The sequence below is a fragment of the Nannospalax galili genome, unplaced genomic scaffold (genome assembly GCF_000622305.1).
Source record: "Nannospalax galili isolate Female #2095 unplaced genomic scaffold, S.galili_v1.0 scaffold263, whole genome shotgun sequence".
Classification (NCBI taxonomy): domain Eukaryota; kingdom Metazoa; phylum Chordata; class Mammalia; order Rodentia; family Spalacidae; genus Nannospalax; species Nannospalax galili.
The window spans coordinates 1,996,297-2,013,361 of record NW_008350402.1 but is presented as its reverse complement, the minus strand read 5'-3'; the positions used below and the strand labels follow the sequence as shown (position 1 = coordinate 2,013,361).

General features: G+C 49.7%; 1 protein-coding gene across 6 annotated transcripts in view; it reads right to left on the bottom strand.

Moving 5' to 3' along the window:
* Window positions 1–594: 594 nt before the first annotated feature.
* Pax5 (paired box 5) overlaps window positions 595–17,065 on the bottom strand; it is a 192,748-nt gene continuing 176,277 nt past the window's right edge. For 4 of the 6 annotated variants that reach the window (XM_008847694.2, XM_008847696.2, XM_008847699.2 and 1 more), the window contains 2 exons: window positions 7,496–7,582; window positions 595–789 (listed from right to left, as the gene is read on the bottom strand). In XM_008847694.2, coding sequence (XP_008845916.1) covers window positions 713–789; window positions 7,496–7,582 — 164 coding nt within the window. In that variant the 3' untranslated portion in view covers window positions 595–712. The remainder of the gene's footprint in view (window positions 790–7,495; window positions 7,583–17,065) is intronic. The other 2 variants (XM_008847697.2, XM_008847698.2) reach the window with 1 other exon arrangement.

Genomic DNA, 17,065 nt, shown 5'->3' with positions numbered 1-17,065 from the left:
AGGAAAAGAGCTGCTTACACTGCAGTGGCTCCAAGGAAATGGAGGCTGGAAGCCAGGGTGTCTTCCCCAAAGTGTATTTCTCTTGGGGAGAACCTCGGGAAGCTTGCATCATGCCACCAGTGAGCCTCCTAGACATTACAGAAGTAGGGGTTTGCTGCAGGCCAGGCATCCTCAAGGTGGGCATTGTTAGTTTCAGAGACATCTTTGAGATACCTGACAGGGGCACCAGGACAGAAAGGATGCTCTGTGCACAGGTGGAAGATGTCCTATGATGCGCTGTGGGGTGGGCAGTCTGTTTAGTTGGACCCTCAGGTCCACAGAAAAGCAAGAAGGTATTTACAGGGGTGCTGGGAAGTGGTGAAAGCTAGCTCTCATTTCCAGGCCTGCTGTGGCTGAGATGCACAGATGGTCAGACAGTTGGAAGGACTGGAAGGCTGCAGTGGTCTTCAGAACAGTCTGTTGATTTGTGGAAAACCTGTCACCACTGGGAGAAGCTCATAGATTGACTCTTGAAATGAACAAGGGCCCAGAAGTCCAACAGCCCTACCATCAAATCTGGGCCCTGGGCAGGAAAAAGGGATAGGATGCTTCAAGTGTGTGTGGAGGGGTTGGGGACAGACTTGTTGTGTCCCTCTGACTGTCTTGGGGGACTGTGAGGCTGTCTCCCTCAGTGATGGGTTGGAAGTTCTTGGCACCCTCATGGCTCTGAGGGTCAGTGACGGTCATAGGCAGTGGCAGCTGCAGGCGGGGCGGCTCCTCGGGCTGCAGCGCTGTAATAGTAGGGGGAGCCTGGAAGAGACAAGAGGGCACTGAGATCAGACCTGGAGTCCCTGTCCACCAGTCTGCCACCTCTGTTCCTTGTTCCAGCTCAAGCTACTGTCCCTTCTCCCTAAGACCTCTGTTCTAATGTTCTCTAAACTGCAAATCTCATTAGGCCACCTAGAGTGACTAGGGCCCTGGAGTCAGTCCTCCTGGCTGGTGCACATGGCCTTGCCCCTTCCTTTTGTGCGAATTACGGTTGCTTCTCGGTTATTGGAGCAGAACTGAGTAGTTGCCCCGGTGGCCCTCAAAGCCTAAAATATTAAATATTTGGTTCTGTGTAGAAAACTTTGTGACCTGACCTAGAACAGGAAAGGCATTTAGTTCTTCATTTGAGTGGCAGATGCTTTGTGGTTGAGCCAAAGCCAGCGTCTCTGGGCTCTCCTCCCACACTGCCCAGCTCTCCTGCCCACCCTCTCTGTATCACCCTGGAAGTGACATGGAACTCTGCAGCAGTCTCAACTGATCTGGAATGCTAACCTAGCAGCTAGTGTCTGAACTTTCCTCTGTGCCTGACACTATCACCTGTACTTGGGTCATCTCATTAAAATGTAGGGGGCAGGAAACAGTGACCCAATTTGATCACTTTTGGGCCTCCTCCTTGGAGTACTTGGCCTATCCTCTTACCCCTTTTCTGTTTGTTAAACTTCTAGACCTCCTTCAAGTCCCAGGGCCCTGTTCTATTCCTTTGGGAAGACCCTCCCTTGAGCTCACATTCCTCCACAGGTTGGTCCACATGCTGTGACCACTTCTCTCCTTTGTGCACATCCCCCATCCCTGGACAGATAGTCTTAAATAGGCAGGGGCTGGGCTCTGGTCTTCTTGGCATCTGTCCCCAGTTCCCAGCCTGGAGCCTGGCTCTGCTCAGTGAGGATTCTGGTGTGAAGGAACAATGGCACTGAGTGAGCAAGCAGCAGTAAAGAAACCCCTTGACCACTCTGCCTATCCATCCATCCATCCATCCATCCACCCCCCATCCATCCATCTATCCACCCACCTATCCATCCATCCATCTACCCAGCCACCCATCCATCCACCCACCCATCCATCCATACACCCATCCATCCATCCACCCACCCATCCATCCATACACCCATCCATCCATCCACCCACCCATCCATCCACCCCCCACCTATCCATCCACCCACCTATCCATCCATCCATCCATCCACTCATCCATCCACCCACCTATCCATCCATCCATCTACCCATCCACCCATCCATCCACCCACCTATCCATCCATCCATCCATCCACCCACCCATCCATCCACCCACCTAATCATCCATCCATCTACCCATCCACCCATCCATCCACCCACCTATCCATCCATCCATCTACCCATCCATCCACCCACCCATCCATCCACCCACCTATCCATCCATCCATCCACCCACCCACTAATTTATTTACTGTTCATGTTCTGAGTCCATGGGCTACAGGTATGGGTGGGCAGCCACTGGCTTGACACAGGCTGGTATTCTGAGTGAAGGAGGGAATCCGACCCAGGTGTGTTGGCTTACATGTATAATCCTAGCACTTGGGAGACTGGGGCAAAAGGATAAGAGGATTGCCAGGAACTGGAAACCAGTCTGGATTATATAGTAAGAGCTTAATTCAAAAAAAAGGAATAAAAAGGAAGAAAGAAAAGGAAAAAAAGGAATTGGAACTCTGGGTTCTGGGACAAGCTCTGGGAACACTGGCAAGAAGTGGGATTATCTGGGCTTGGAGGACATGGGGCAGCAGGGCTATATGTATTCGGAAGAAGGGCTAGTACAGACATCTTCCTGTGGCCTCAGGACAGAGTGGTTTTAGGTTCCCCCAAGCCTCCAGGCTGCTTTCTGCTGCTTGCCTCCAGAAGCCCTTTACACTAAAACTCCTCCCCAGGGATTCAAGGAACTGGGGGCCTGGGTAACTGACTAGATGAATCACAGAGCCTCCAGGAATTCCTGGATGTGGGACTGTTGCCTCTGCTTTCCAGAATAGCAAGGAGCAGCACCACATCATCTCTGCCTGAGGCCGCAACTGCCTGAGGCCATGATGTGACTGTCCTGTGGAAATGGTCACTTTCTTCCTAAGCACACCTATCCATTAACCCTTTTAATTTCCATAGCAATCCTATCAGGTAGGATGTGCTACTGTCCTCATTTTATAGATGAGGAACACGAGGCATAGACTACTCTAACCATAGGTTAGAGCTGCTAATTTTTACAGGCAAGAAACTGAGGTTTGGCAAACCAAAATTGTGTCACAAACTAGAGAGTCCCTGCGTGCTGGAGTATGGCCCTGAGCTCAGGTTGTCTACCTCTGGCTAAGGACTCTCTCCACTGCAATGCAGTTCAAGGCCAGTACTGGAAGGATCAGCTTATTGCAGTAAACTGCAGCTGGGGCCCTGTCTGCCAGTCAAACTGATCCTGGCTGTTCTCCCAGATAGCATAACTGGGGGCTGAGCTGTGGGGTTTGCTGCACAGGCTCTACCACTACTTGGTAGTGAGGTCTTAACAGATGACTTTGTTCCCATGACCTCAGGGCTTTTTTCAAAATCTGTAAAAGGAGGTCACAACAAGGCAATAGAGGGCGGTGTGAAATTAGGATGTGATTGTGCTATGGAAATGGTCACTTTCTTCCTAAGCACGTAGATCCATTAACCCTTTTAATTTCCACAGCAATCCTTTCAGGTAGGAAGTGTTATTGTTCCCATTTTATAGATGAGGAAAATGAGGCACAGAAAGGTGAGGTCACTTGGCCAAAGCTATGTGGTTTGGTATGTAGTGAAGTTAGGAAGTCACTTTAGCATTCACTGACTCCCCTGCACACTTAGTCCTGTTAGTTGATCTTGTCCCTGCACCCCCTCCCCCCAGAAAGCCTCCAGACATCATGGCCCCAAGCAGCTGGGGCCTTAGGAGTGATGATGTGGTGCCTCTCCTTGCTGTTCTGGAAGTCATAGGCAAAAATTCTACACCCAGGAATTCCTGAAGACAGTTTCCTGCTGCCTTCAAGGTCACCTCCTGCTCAGGCTCTGACTCACAGGCACCTGTCAGTCTCCTGTGTTCTGCCCTCAGTGGGATGGGACAGCATCTAGGCATGGCACAAGAACATAAACATCAAAATCGCAGGGGCTGCCCCCACAAAGGGAACCACAAGGGACAGGAAATGAATGGAAAAGCTTCCCGGACGCTCCCTGGTGGGGTTTCCAAGCTCGACACCCAAGACACCTTGTACCCTCAGCTCTGTTCACCCCTTCAAGGCCTACGCCAGCCAGAATAGCAGTCATGGCTGAGGGTTTGGTTTACCGTGAAGAATGAAAACATCATCTCACAAAGCGCTCTGTCTTCCTGTTGCCCACTAGACCTCCATCTAGAATAAACTTGTCCTTCCTTCTGTCATTTTTCCTTTCTAATTCACATTATCTTCAATTTACTTCTTGACACAGTCATTCTGGGCTGGCTCCCTCTCTAATCCCTTTACAATGGCTACAGGCACTCCTATTTTAGTCCTAATTGGCCACAGCCTGCCTTTCTCTCAGCCTTGCCAGCCCTGCCAGCCTCTGCTGCCCCACCACAGGGCAGTGCTGAGCCACACAGTCAGATAGCCTTGTTAGTCCTTACTCCCTGCCATGATGGTGAAGGAGGCCCTCAGCCAGGCTGGCAAGGGTGTTTGGCATGCGTCTCTGCAAGGCTGCGTGTGGGTGGGGGGCATGAGTGGTGGGGGGTGTGAACTGTGGATGTGTGTCTGCAGGAGCTTCTCTGTGTCCACTGTTCCCACTGAGCCATCAGGACCACAGGAAAGGTCACCACACTCCTGGCCCTCCACCTCAGATTGGAAGAACTATCAGACGGGGTCTCCCTAGACTGAACTCATTGGAGTTCATTCAGCCAAACTACTGAAGAGTGTGGTTGGGCCTAGGTGAAGAGCACAGACATGGAGCTATTTGTAAGGCTGTGGTCAAGTGAGTGATATTTCTCCATCTACAGGATGCCCAAGGATTCAGGGCTCATGACTCAGGAGCTTTGTGTTCAGTGCATTTGAGTGGCTACCTGGCAAACATCCTCATTGTACCCCCAAGCTAACTGAGGCCTGGCTGGTTGATGGCCTGATGGATCGATCCCTGGGTTATGGACCTGGGCCACTTCTCACATCTCTGATGCCCCAAATGCTATACTCCTCTTGTGTTGGCACTTTCTGGTGGCACGGCCTCCTCTTCCTGCTGGGGCTCAGGTGTGTGCCACCCATTAGACTCTCTTGCATAGGTCCTTGATGGGGAAGGGAACGACTTGAGGAAGTCGCTGGAGGGCTCATTCATTGGGAATAAGTGCTAAGGACCCCGTGCAACTGGGTGTGTTCCTGGCTCTGTGCTCCATATGTGTATATTGAGTCCTGGAGATTCCAGGAACCCCTCAAGCCCCTTATTGAATGTTTCTGCTTAAACTAGCCAGAGGGGATTCTGTTGCTTGCAATTGTAAGTCATTAACTTGGCTTTCAAAACAAGAACCCTGTCCTCATCATACACAAAGCTTGAGTGTTGAGGACTCTCAGGTCTGTTTCTACAAAGATGTGAGATCCTCTCCCAGCTATAAGCACTGTTCAGACAAAATCAGTCAGGGAGAGTAAGAAAATCCCATCACACAGTGCTTTAGGATACAGGCTCTGGAGTCACAGTAAGTCCTTGCTTTGCCACTTACCTGCTGTATAAACTGGGGTGAGTGAATTAGCCCTTCTGAACCCCACTTCTCATCTGTTATTAGAGATAATAGTATGTTTCCCACAGGGCTTTAGGAAGGATGAAATTCGATAACCCATGTGAATAGTTTCCCTAGTGAAGCCTTGTACACTTAGCAAGTTCAGTCGGAAAACTGAGTTTTGACTCTGCTTCCTCCTCCCCATACGTTCTCTGGACCTGCCAGATGCCCTGAACAATTCCTAGCACAGATACACTTGCCCAAGAAGACCCCCTCATCCACAGCCTGTGACCTTCCTGGAAGCCCAACAATGTTTTGAACTAGATTTTACCTGGTGAAGTCCCCCTTCGGACACATTGCTGCCTATGCAATCTGTTCCAAACTTCTCATCCTGGCATTCAAAATCCCCTGTCTGTGCATACTCCATAGACCACCCCATCTCCTACCCCATCCCTGCGTCACCCCAGCCTGAAGAGTTCGCGTTTCTCTGCCTCTTAAGTCTCCAGAAGTGAAAGTTGCTGTTAACCTGTAGTGTGCCTTGTGACCGTCAGAAAAGGTGACCCCTTTTCTGGCAGGGCTTTGGGCCACCCTACTCCTCTAAGGTGGGCAGCTGACTCAAGTCATGTGAAGGAGAACACCAGGCACATAGAGGTCCTTGTTCAATACTTAAAAAGGACTTTGACCAAATCACAAGAGAAGATACCAACCCACAGATTCAGACCCTCTGGGACACTAGAGATAATGAAAGCCTGAGTCTTCTGTAAGGCTGGCTAGAACTCTCCCTCACACAGGGACCTGAAACACTAATTGGCAGTGTTCCTTATTTCATCCACAGTTATACATGACACGCTGAAGTGTATGGGTAGCCCAAGGCCCCAAGAGCATATATCCTACACACCATTCTGATGGTAGCAAGAGATGTGGCATCTATACCACACACCTGTCCTAATCATCAAACCAAGTTTGGGAAAGAGTTAGGGCTGAGACTTCACAGGCCTAGGGCTTGGCAACTTGAATGTGAAGACATCAGATTATTGCTTTTCCGATAAAGTCTATAGTTTTCAGTCTTAAAATAATTAAGGATCCAGGGAATTAACAGGCTCTCACTGAAGGAAGACTTGTTAACGTGGATAGATGGGTCAGAGTGGTCTCAAAGGACTCTTCCTCGCTAACCTTTCACTGTTCCAAGTAGAAAATTCTTAGCTGACTTTAGGATGGGATCAATCAGTGTTGCTGTCTGCTGGCTGATTGGCTGGCTTCACCCCTTAGGTGGTGACATCTGTAGCCAGGGCCTCTGCTTCTAGTCACTTCAACTCCTGCTGGTTTCATATAGGTTTAGGTCAACAAAACAAAAGGCTCTTCTCAAACCTTGGGAAGCTCGGTTGGTCTTTGTGTGTGTCTGGGGGTTGGGGGTTTGCAAATACTCAGACTGATGTTCACAGGTTGGATGGCTCCAGCCATGAACACTGCCAGTTTGAGGCTTGGGCAAAGGTTAGGCACCAACTGAGCCCTGTATGGTATTCCTTGGCAGGCCTTCAGTAGAAGGCAGCTGGTTCTCAATGTTGCTGGCACCAGTGATACCCCATAGTAGATATTATTAATCAATCACTGGGCCTCAGAGCTTTTAGCAAGATGATTTGCCAAGCAACCAGCAGCAATCAATCCAAGTTGGTGCCTTTAATTGCTCTTATTTAGAGGATTCCCACCATATTTAACGGGTTTTAAAAAACACATGTTACTCACAGTCGAGCCCTTTCCCTGCCTGTTTCTCCCTCGTACCTTTTTCTCTTCTGTTTTCTTTCCATGACATTTTCCCCAATCAAAAAAAGCCATCCAGATGAATGACAGCACACAAGCTGCAGTGGCATTTACCACCCTAACCCACCATAACAACTACTATATTCCACATGCATGGGCCAAGTTACCCACCTCATCCCCGTGACCAGATCTCAAGAGAGACCCTGACCAGTGATGAGGTCCAAGTAGGTCAGTACTCACCAAGCAGCCCAGGGTTGGGGAACCTCCACGAATCATTGTATGAGGAATACTGAGGGTGACTGTAGGGACTTCCAGAAAACTCACTCCCTGCAGGTGGGTGGAGAGAAAAACAGGAGACAAGTGTCAGGTCAAATTCAGAAAAGTCTCTGGGTTCAACTGAATACTTGAATATGGGTGGCATTTGCCTCCTCCATGAGCTGCTGGTACTTTTTGTAACCAATGAAGGCACATGGAAGCCATGTCCTTATGCAGTATACAGCTATCAGTTTTTCTCTAAAGCCCTTTATATTAGTGGTGTTAAAATGTTCACGTTCAGGGTGTGGTCTCACTTGGTACATCTACCATCCATCAACCCCATGGAATAAGCTATGGCGGGAGAGAACGATGGGCGCAACCAATGATCCACTGGATACCCACTGCCTGCTGGGAACAAGGCATTATGCTGGCAGCAGGCAGGACACAGAGATAGAGAAGTCATAGGGATCTGCCAGGTAGACACTCCCATGCTCTGGCCTGCTTAGGCTCTAAGCTCTGGCTGAAGTCCCTCAGGGACCTGACTGTGGGTCAATTCTGCTCCTCGTGACTTCAGCTCTATTCTCCCCTCTGTGCTGTGAATTCAGAAGTGGGTGTGCTTGGGATCTCGGGCTGGGAAGGAACATGAGACACAGAGCCAGGCTATGTGCTTGGAGAAGGCAACAACACTCTGTTGGCATGAACAGACAGGCTAAAGGTACAAAGAGGGAGTGGCCTGGCATCTCCCTGGGGAGGGGGCAGCTGTTCATGGCTATGGGCATGCTCAAGCAGGCACTGTGAAGTGTACACAGGTGGACAGCATGGTGAACTTGGAGGACGGTTCACTCTGATCCAGCTTTTCAAACTGCGTGCTTGCGCAACCCTGGCTATTCCTTGAGCTTGTAGCAGCCCCAGGGGAGTCTCCTTTACTGCCAGCTAGGCTAAGGGCACAGCCTCAAATCCTGTCCCCAACATTCTTGCTGCCTCGATTTTATAAGGGGCAGTAAAACAGTCTGCCTGTTTTCCCCACATAGCTGGGACTTCCAGAGGGCAGGCAAGGGTGTGACCAACAGAGACTTTGAGGAAGGGCATAGAAAGCCAGTGGGGAATTGAGTAGTTTTCTTAAGCCCCGAGGTACAGGCCCTGCTCTGCTGGAGATGACGGCAGTTACATGGTCCCAGGAGACCATCTACAGCCAAACATGTCTCCAAGATCCCCCCCAAAGGAGACATACAAAGGCCAAAGGGCAAGAGGCTTTGGAAAGAACCGGTCCTCCTCCCACCTCACAGGCAACCACAAGCAGAGCATACACACACACACACACACACACACACACACACTCCTGCTTGAGCCTCTCTGGGGGCTACTCCCAGTCTGACAGGCTGAGTCTTCCAATTCTCTGTTTTTTATGCCTCAGTAGTCAGGGTGTCAGGTTCTGGCGTATGGAGGGAGAGCATGGTGACAGTGCTGGGCCGCACAGCCCAGCCTCGGCATATCCATCATAGCTAAGGTGCCTCCTCCTCCTCCTGGGGAGGGGCAGGTTGAGGGGGTGCATCAAGACAGAGCAGTCTGGAGTAGGAGGACCACATCCTCCCCCAGGTGCTGTCACCCAAGAGCTGCGTCATCAAGGTACTTCCTGACAGTGCAGTGCCTGAGCCATTTTTGTTTAGCAACACTGTGTCTGCTGCCAGGCCCAGTTCCAAGGCCATCTCTTCCAGGAAGCCTCCCTGAGCTCCACTCCCCACTAGGGCAAGTCTCAGGGCCACTTAGCTGGAAGGAGTTGCCATGGATGCCTAGAGGCCTACAAGGGCTCATAAGCAACTTCCAACTTCTCTAGAGGGTGTGACCAAGTCAGCAGCACCACGCCTCTCTATGTGCGTGGCCTCTAGGAAGCCCCCTTTCCTGCCCCTCCTCTGGAAGACCCAGTCTCCTGCATCATCCCCCAGGGCCTTCGGTAGCCTCAGTGTACTCTGGGTAAAGGGGAGCTTGGCCATTTCTGGGATATGAGACTAAGCTAGTGGTTGTCCAACCACCTATTGAGGATTCTGCAATGGTGCTTGGTTATCTGAAGAACTGTGTAGGGAGCTGGTTGGGAACCCTCACCCCACGAGATGTGGAGAGGCCAGGGGCCTCACTGCCAAGAACTGAATGCAGAGCTGGCCCAGCCAGCTCCAAAGCTGCTTGGGACAGCAGAATGACCAGGTGGACTCCATGGCCCTCAGTCAATTTGGCACAAGGTTCAGGAATAAGGACTTTGGGCCAGACTTCATGAGTTCGAATCATAGGTCTACCTCTTCGAGGCTCTGTGACTCTCGATGAGTCGCTCAACCCCTCTTTGCTCAGTAGCTTCACTCTGTCAACTTGACACACCTGCGAAGAGAGCCTCAATCGGGGGATGATTTCCTTTGTGGGCATGTCTGTGAGGCATTTTCTTGATTGTTAAGTGATGTGGGAGGGCCTAGCCCCTACAAGTGGTACCACCCCAGGGCAAGGTGGTCCTAGATTGTATAAGAAGACAGGCTGAGCACAGGCCAGAGAAGCAAACCAGTAAGCAGTGTTCCTCCATGGTCTGCTTCAATTCCTACCTCCAGGTTCCAGCTTGAGCTCTCGTCTGGCTTCCCTCAGTGGAGGACTATACTGTAAATTGAACTAAACCCCTTCTTCAGCAAGTTGGTTTTGGCCAGTGTTTTAGCACAGCAGTATAAAGGGCACCCTTTGTGCCTCAGCTTCCTGCTCTGTGAAGTAGGGCCAATTGGCAGGTAAAGCTCATGCAGAACAGAGAGAAGGCTCAACTAAAGTCAGCCATGGTGACAGTGCTCCTCTACCAGTCACCAAGGCATCCTGAATCGCACTGAACCTCCCAGATATCTTGTGGTGCTCCTGAGACTGATACAACTGTCTGCATTTCAAATATGAGAAAAATTGGGCTCGGAGGGTAGGCCCAATTTTGGAGGCCAGGACACAACTCCACAGCAAGCCTCCTGTCTCCCAGACCAGGGCTTGTGTGCCTCTAAGACATTATTTTCCCATCCTGGGCCTCTGAGTCCTCATTTGTTAAAAGACAGGGCAGACCAAGTACTTAGGACCTTCCTGTGTGCTGAGCTGGGTCCATTCAGCCTTCCTCCTGGACTCTCCCAGCTATCCAGAGGCCCCATCTGATCCTCGGTCCCTTGGGCCTGCTTTATTCTCCTGTTCTAACTCATCATCATCCTCACATTGAGACCCACCTCCACCTCTTTGCTGGAACCTCACAAAAGCAGCCTAGAAATAGTGAGGTGTGACTAGCCTGGAGGCTTGGGGCACCTTCTAGGACCACAGAAGGGATATTGAGGCCAGCTTCAAGGATGATAGAACGCTGACACTAGAGGGAGGCAGGGATTCTAGGCCAAGCTCATGATTAGGGCTGGGGCTTGGGACTAGTTTGACACCTGATGGCCAGGCCTTCCATGAGGTCCCAGCGGAGGCAGCTGCAGAGCAGAGTGTGTGGGAGCCAGGATGGTAGGTTTTTCTTCTGTTGGCACTGGAATCTATTTAAGGTTTCAGGTGACAGGAAGGGATGAGGTCAGAGAGACCTGCCAGGTGGCTGCTGCCACAGCACAAGTGGGAGAGAACCCGTCACCCACAGTACAGAACATTCCTCTAAAGCAGACTTTCAGAGGCAGCAAACCAAAGTCCTCGGTTTCGGCTTCTGTCAGGGCCCTCCAGAGGTAAAGCCAAAGGTCTAAGATCAAAGATGACACAAGACACCTTTCCTAGTGAGTTTGCCCAGCACAAAGGACCCCACCCCCAGGATCCTCACCTTTTCTACTAACTGAAAAAGGTGCTTGTGTGTTGACTACAGGCCTGAATCTACACTCTGAGCCACTCTGAGCATGTCTCAAACCTGCCAACCCCTTAAACCACTGGCAGGGGGTTAGCTTGTGCCCAGGTGGCTATCACTCAGTGGGTAGTGGGCCCTCCATCCCAGAGGTGTAGAGTGCGTTTGCTTTCCTTAGAGATAGGTCTGGGTGCTGCCTAGAGTTGGCAGCATGGAAACTCCTAAGAACTCTTCAACAGCAAACCAGTGCTGTGTTCTTCTCCATCCTGGTACCCTCTGGGAAGCAGTCTCAAAGAGAGAACAGGGTAGATTCAGGCCTGTCGTCAACACACAAGCTGGGCTCCATGTGGTGCTGTGGGAGTTCAAAGCGGGCGGTGGGGCAGAGAGGTCATGGGCACCAGCAGTCCTGAGGCAGGCAGAGAGATGACTGCTCAGTCATCAGTCCCTCTCCTTCATGGCTGTGTGGCCTTGAGCAAGTGATTGAACCTCTCTGAGAAGTCTCCTCATCTTGAACATTGGCTTAAAAAAAAAAGCATTGTTTATGGTTTGAATGCCCCTGCCACAAAAGTCAAGTTGAAATTTATTCTCCATTATGAAGGATTAGGAGGGTAAAAACTTAATCTGGCTTGTGCTTGGAGGAGGTCATGAGGGTGGAGCATTAACACAATGGGACTATGACTTTATAAGACATAAAGAGATGAACTGAACCAGATGTTCTGTCTAGTCCTGAACCACCTTGGGACTCAACAGAGTCCCAACCAGAAAGAACTTCACCAGATGTAGCTGTCCGATCTTGAATTTCCCAGTCCTCAGAACCGTGAAGCTGAACCAACCTTCACTCTTTATAAATTGTCATCAGTAGAATTTGCTTATAGCAACAGAAAATAGACTAAGGCAAGCACCAACATCATAGGACTGGGTGTACGGATGAGGGTAGAGAACGGAGGCTGTGCAAAAGAAAATGGAAGGACTTGAACTGAGGGAACCGAAGATACGCACGCTCCACGGGCTATGTGAGTATGGAGTGTGTAAGAATATATGTGTGGTCTGCACGTGTGAGTGTGGTGTGCATGTGTGTATCTGTGAAAACTTAGAGTAGGATGTCCTAGTTCCCATTTTAAGGTGTCCTGTTAGGAGTTTAACACACCCCCTGCCCATCTCCTGTGCGTTCATAAAGTCTGCTGTGCACTGCTGTGGTCTGCGTATGGATGCTCCCTCCAAAATTCATGGGGAAGCTTAAACACCATGTGGTTGTGTTGGGAGCTGTGACCTTTAAGAGGTGATGAGGTCATTAAGAGAGACAAGTTCTTTTTGCTGATCTCTTCTCTGTGTGTGTGCTTCCCTTCTACCTTCTACCATGTTATTGTGCCCTGGCCAGATGCCACTGTATACCCTTAGTACTTCCTAACTTCCAGAATTGTGAGCCAAAATTCACTTCCTTATAAGTCACATAGTCTCAGGTATTTCATTATAGCAACAGAAAACAGATATGGACAATATCCCAAGACTTGAACTGGTGTTTTCCCCAGAAATGGCAGTCAAAGGAGGTGTCTGGATGCCGTGCTTGCATGGCCAGTGGAGTAAGGATAAATACACGAGGCCAAAGGACACTAAATCATGGAGCCACAGGCTAGCATGGAAAGGAGGCCTGGAAACATTGCAGAAATCTGAGGGAAGACATAGGAGTTTTCTATGCGGTAGCAAATAATGGTCTGATTCCATCTCGCTTTTTGTTTAGGTGTTAGGAGAGAGCAGCCAGGCGAGCAAGAGAAAGGAGTGGAGCTGACAGAAAGGCGCTATGTGAGCAAAGGCAGTGAGGGGTGGCCAGCAGTGGTCCAGGATGGGCATCCAGGCACAGATGACCAGTTCCCTTCTGGCTATGCCAACAAATTGGAGAGCTTAGGGCTTGTGACCCTTCAGGCCAGCCCCAGATCACATTCTGAGTATACTTCAATCCCCACTCTTGCCCAGAGATGCTGGCCATGGAAAAGTTAAAAATGGACTGGGGGGCGGGTGGAGGGTAGTGGGACTGGAGTGATAACTCAGTGGTTAGCACTTGTTGGTCTTCCAGAGGACCAGAGCTGGGTTCCCAGCACTCATATCAAGTGGTTCGCAGCCACCTATAACTCCAGCCCCAGGGTATCTAACACCATCTTGGGCTTGTCTGAGGCTTCCCTCTAGTCTTTCATTTATTGTTTTTGCGCTTTCCCTTAAGCACATCAGCATGTGTGTCATTAACTGAAGCTCATGCTTAGTTTAATGAACACATTTTTTCCTTGGATATGAGTTTTACACATAATGAAACAAATTTAAGTATACTATTGCTTTGGTTTGACAAATTCATAGACCATGTTAACTAAGTCCCTAGCAAGTTCTAGAAGATTAGCATACCCGAAGACACTACTGAGAACCGGCCGTGTGGGATATAACATGCTGTGAACACACAGCTCCCAGGTTAGCACAGCCAACCCAGACCCTGGTTGCCAACAGAAGCCTCTAGGAAGTCACTCAGCAGATGAAGCTGGAGGAATAGCTCTTCTCTCAGAGACTCAAAGGAAGCAGAGGCTTAAGAAATGTGACTAAAATTGAGCCTACTGACTTAGGCCTGACTGTTATCCCAGCTATTGGGGGTGGGGGGTGGGGGTGGGGAGGCGCTGAAGCAAGAGGACAGCACGTTCAGGGTCTGCACTACAGAATGAGTTCAAGGCCAGACCGAGCAACTTGGTGAGCTCTGTCTTAAAATGAGAACCAGGGGCTGGGTGTGGTAGCATATGCCTTTAATCCCTGCATTCAGGAGGCAGAGACAGGTAGATCTCTGTGAGTTCAAGGCCAACCTGGTCTATATATTGAGTTCCAGGCCAGCTGGAGCTACAGGGAGACCCTGTCACAAAAAACAAAAAGAACCAGAGATAGACTTTAGGGGCGGAGTACATGGATAGATCACTTGCCTGACATGTGCAAGATCTAGATTTGATTCTTAGTACTGCCCAAAAGTTTTAGGATAGACATCCTCCCCAAACAGTACATCCTCCCAAATACTGAAGAAAAACCAGTGAAACCTTCACTAGAATTAAGTTTAGGGGGAGCTGTGATAAAATACCCCTGATGTGCTGCCTGGGAACTCCCAGGGCTCCAACACTGCCTAAATTACAGGTGCCTTCATTCTCCCCTTTGCTCAAAGCTCAGAGATAGCAAGAAAGTCACAGTTTCCTAAAATCCCCAGACATGACAGGTAAACAGGTTCTGCATAGCTCTTAATTAACCCAAAACGACACCTGCCAGATGACGGGGATTTGCGAGCATGCTGGGGGCCCGACCGTCTGCAGATGGTGGGCTCCCACCTCTGCTCCAGACCTTGGCCGGCTGCAATTAACATACAGAAAGTCTTTCAAAGTGACTTCACAGTCAACTTCTGTTTCTGAAGAAGTCAAACTGGGCTGGGAGAGAAAAATCTTTGTAGAGGAGGAAGAAGAGGAGGAAGGTAAGATCTGAACAAGGCTATAAGGTTTCCTCAGCTCCTCCTGGGGGCTTTGCAGAGCCACAGGATGTGTGGTGGCTCAGGGATCAACAGTTACTTGGGGTGTTACTATGTAGAACTATCTGTGGCTAGTGGATCAAAACAAGGACATAACACAGGCATAGCCAGTCTATGCATTATTATATTATATAACACACATATTATATATAGACAGGATATATACATATATACACACACGTATGCATGTACAGTAAAATGCATGATATATGCATAGGTATGTATGTACATGCATATATATTTGACAGTCTCTGTCAAAGTCTCTCTGAATGACCTTGAACATCTCATTTCTCATCAAGCCTCAGTTTTCTCATCTGTGAAATCAGTACATATGCAAATGACCTCTAAGAGGTTTTCTCTTTCCTGTCTTCCTTGTATTGGGTCCCAGCCTGGCCCTGCACAGACCAAAGGTACTCACCCTCCCTCTCTACAACAAGACCTTCCTGGGCTCCCAACAGGGAGGCAAAAATTGGAGCTCTGGAAAGGTCAGCCCTGTCAACCTGGACAGCCCCGCACACTGTGCATCGATCCACTGCTGGGAAAAACCTCTTCTCCCAGCAGCTCAGGCCTGCAACGAAGGCCTTCAGAAACACAGAGGAAAGAGAAAAACCAAGAGAGAAGGTGAGTGTGAGGGAAAGAATGCACAATGCGACTCTTCCACTGCTCGTGGAGGACCCTGGATTTTGTATTCCATGGCAGTACTGAGGGACGGCAGAGACGCTGGGTAGAGTTCAGGCCAGAATCCTGATTCTACCACTGGTCAGACAGGAGTTTTCTACCTCTCAGTTTTGTGCTCTGTAAGGAAGAGGCTGCTGACCCACTTCCTGTGTCTATACCTGAGGACCTGAAGGATACTTTGGGGTACTCATTGCTGTATTATAGCACTTCTGTCCTAGGCCACGGCATAGCCACATGGTGGGCCATCAGATACAAGAAGGGGCATCGGGCTACACAGGCCTGTTGACACAGATTCGTGAGCTGCCCTAGGTTTAAAGGCACAGAAGTGCATTAGCTGTAGATGCAGTGTGGGTCTGTTGTTTTGTCCCCCAAGGCTGACTTCTCCTCCTTCTTTGACCAGTCTGTTCTGGTAGGCAAGGTCCTTGAGACCCTTGCTTATGGTATAGCACATTTTGAGCATTTGTGGTCCACTTTTAAGTTGCTTTTTTGTCTCGGTCTCATTCCAAAATTCTGACCCATTTTGCCCTCATTTAAGCAAACAATGGGTAAGATGACTCACATAGCTCCCTTCCACTTCACCATGGTATCAGATAGCACCTGATTTATGGGTATGAGTATGGGGCAAGGGAAGCTGGAGCCCTGTCCTGCCTCAGCTGGATATGTCCACAGACTGTCTACTTGTGAGGACCAACACCCAAGAGACCTCAGATAGGCAGTCAAGGCCCTGCAGGGTCTGCTACAAAGGGCCTTCCAACCATACTCATGGCCTCCTACCACAGGACGTATCCCAGGTTCCCACACTACTGCCATCTCTCATGTATGTTCTCTGGGCCATCTCCATTCGAATGTGCTCTTTCCTTCAACTTAAGCTCTGCGTTCCTTCCCATCGTCATGTCTAACGCCCCATTCATTAACACGAACTCTGTCTCCTGAGTCCCCAGCCCTGGGACATCACTGCATTTTTTGGCCAATCTCAGGGCCATTGTGACCAGTTCTTGTTTTCCCTGCCATTCAGTCTGTGACTCCTCAAGGCTGCAGCAACCAACAGACCTCTACAGCCCTTGCGGCCCTACCCAAAGCACCCATTCTGACGACGATCACTAGGTATGGCCTACACATGTACCTTGAACCAGCTCTGATTAGAGCTAAAATAGACCAGGTCCTGAAATCTATGCTAGAAGAGTTAGTGAAAAGTCAGCTTCAGTCTAAGATCCTGAATAGAAGCAGGAAACCGAGGGCCCAAGGAAAGGGAGAAAAATACCCAGAACAGAGATGCGGCCTATGTTTCCTTCAGGTCTACAGAGCAGGCCCCTGGATGCAGAGGGCTCTGGATGGATACTCTCCTGAGGGGTTTAGCATCCTGCCAGCTCAGACCTTTATAGGCCTCCCTACTAATGACAACATTAAGTTTGGCTCACTCCAAAAGAGCATGAAAGTAAAAGTTTTCAAAGGTAGAAATTACTGATAGTTATAGTTCAACCCAAACTTGGGCTGGAAAGACATCTGGGGGGGGGTCTGTCTTTCTTTT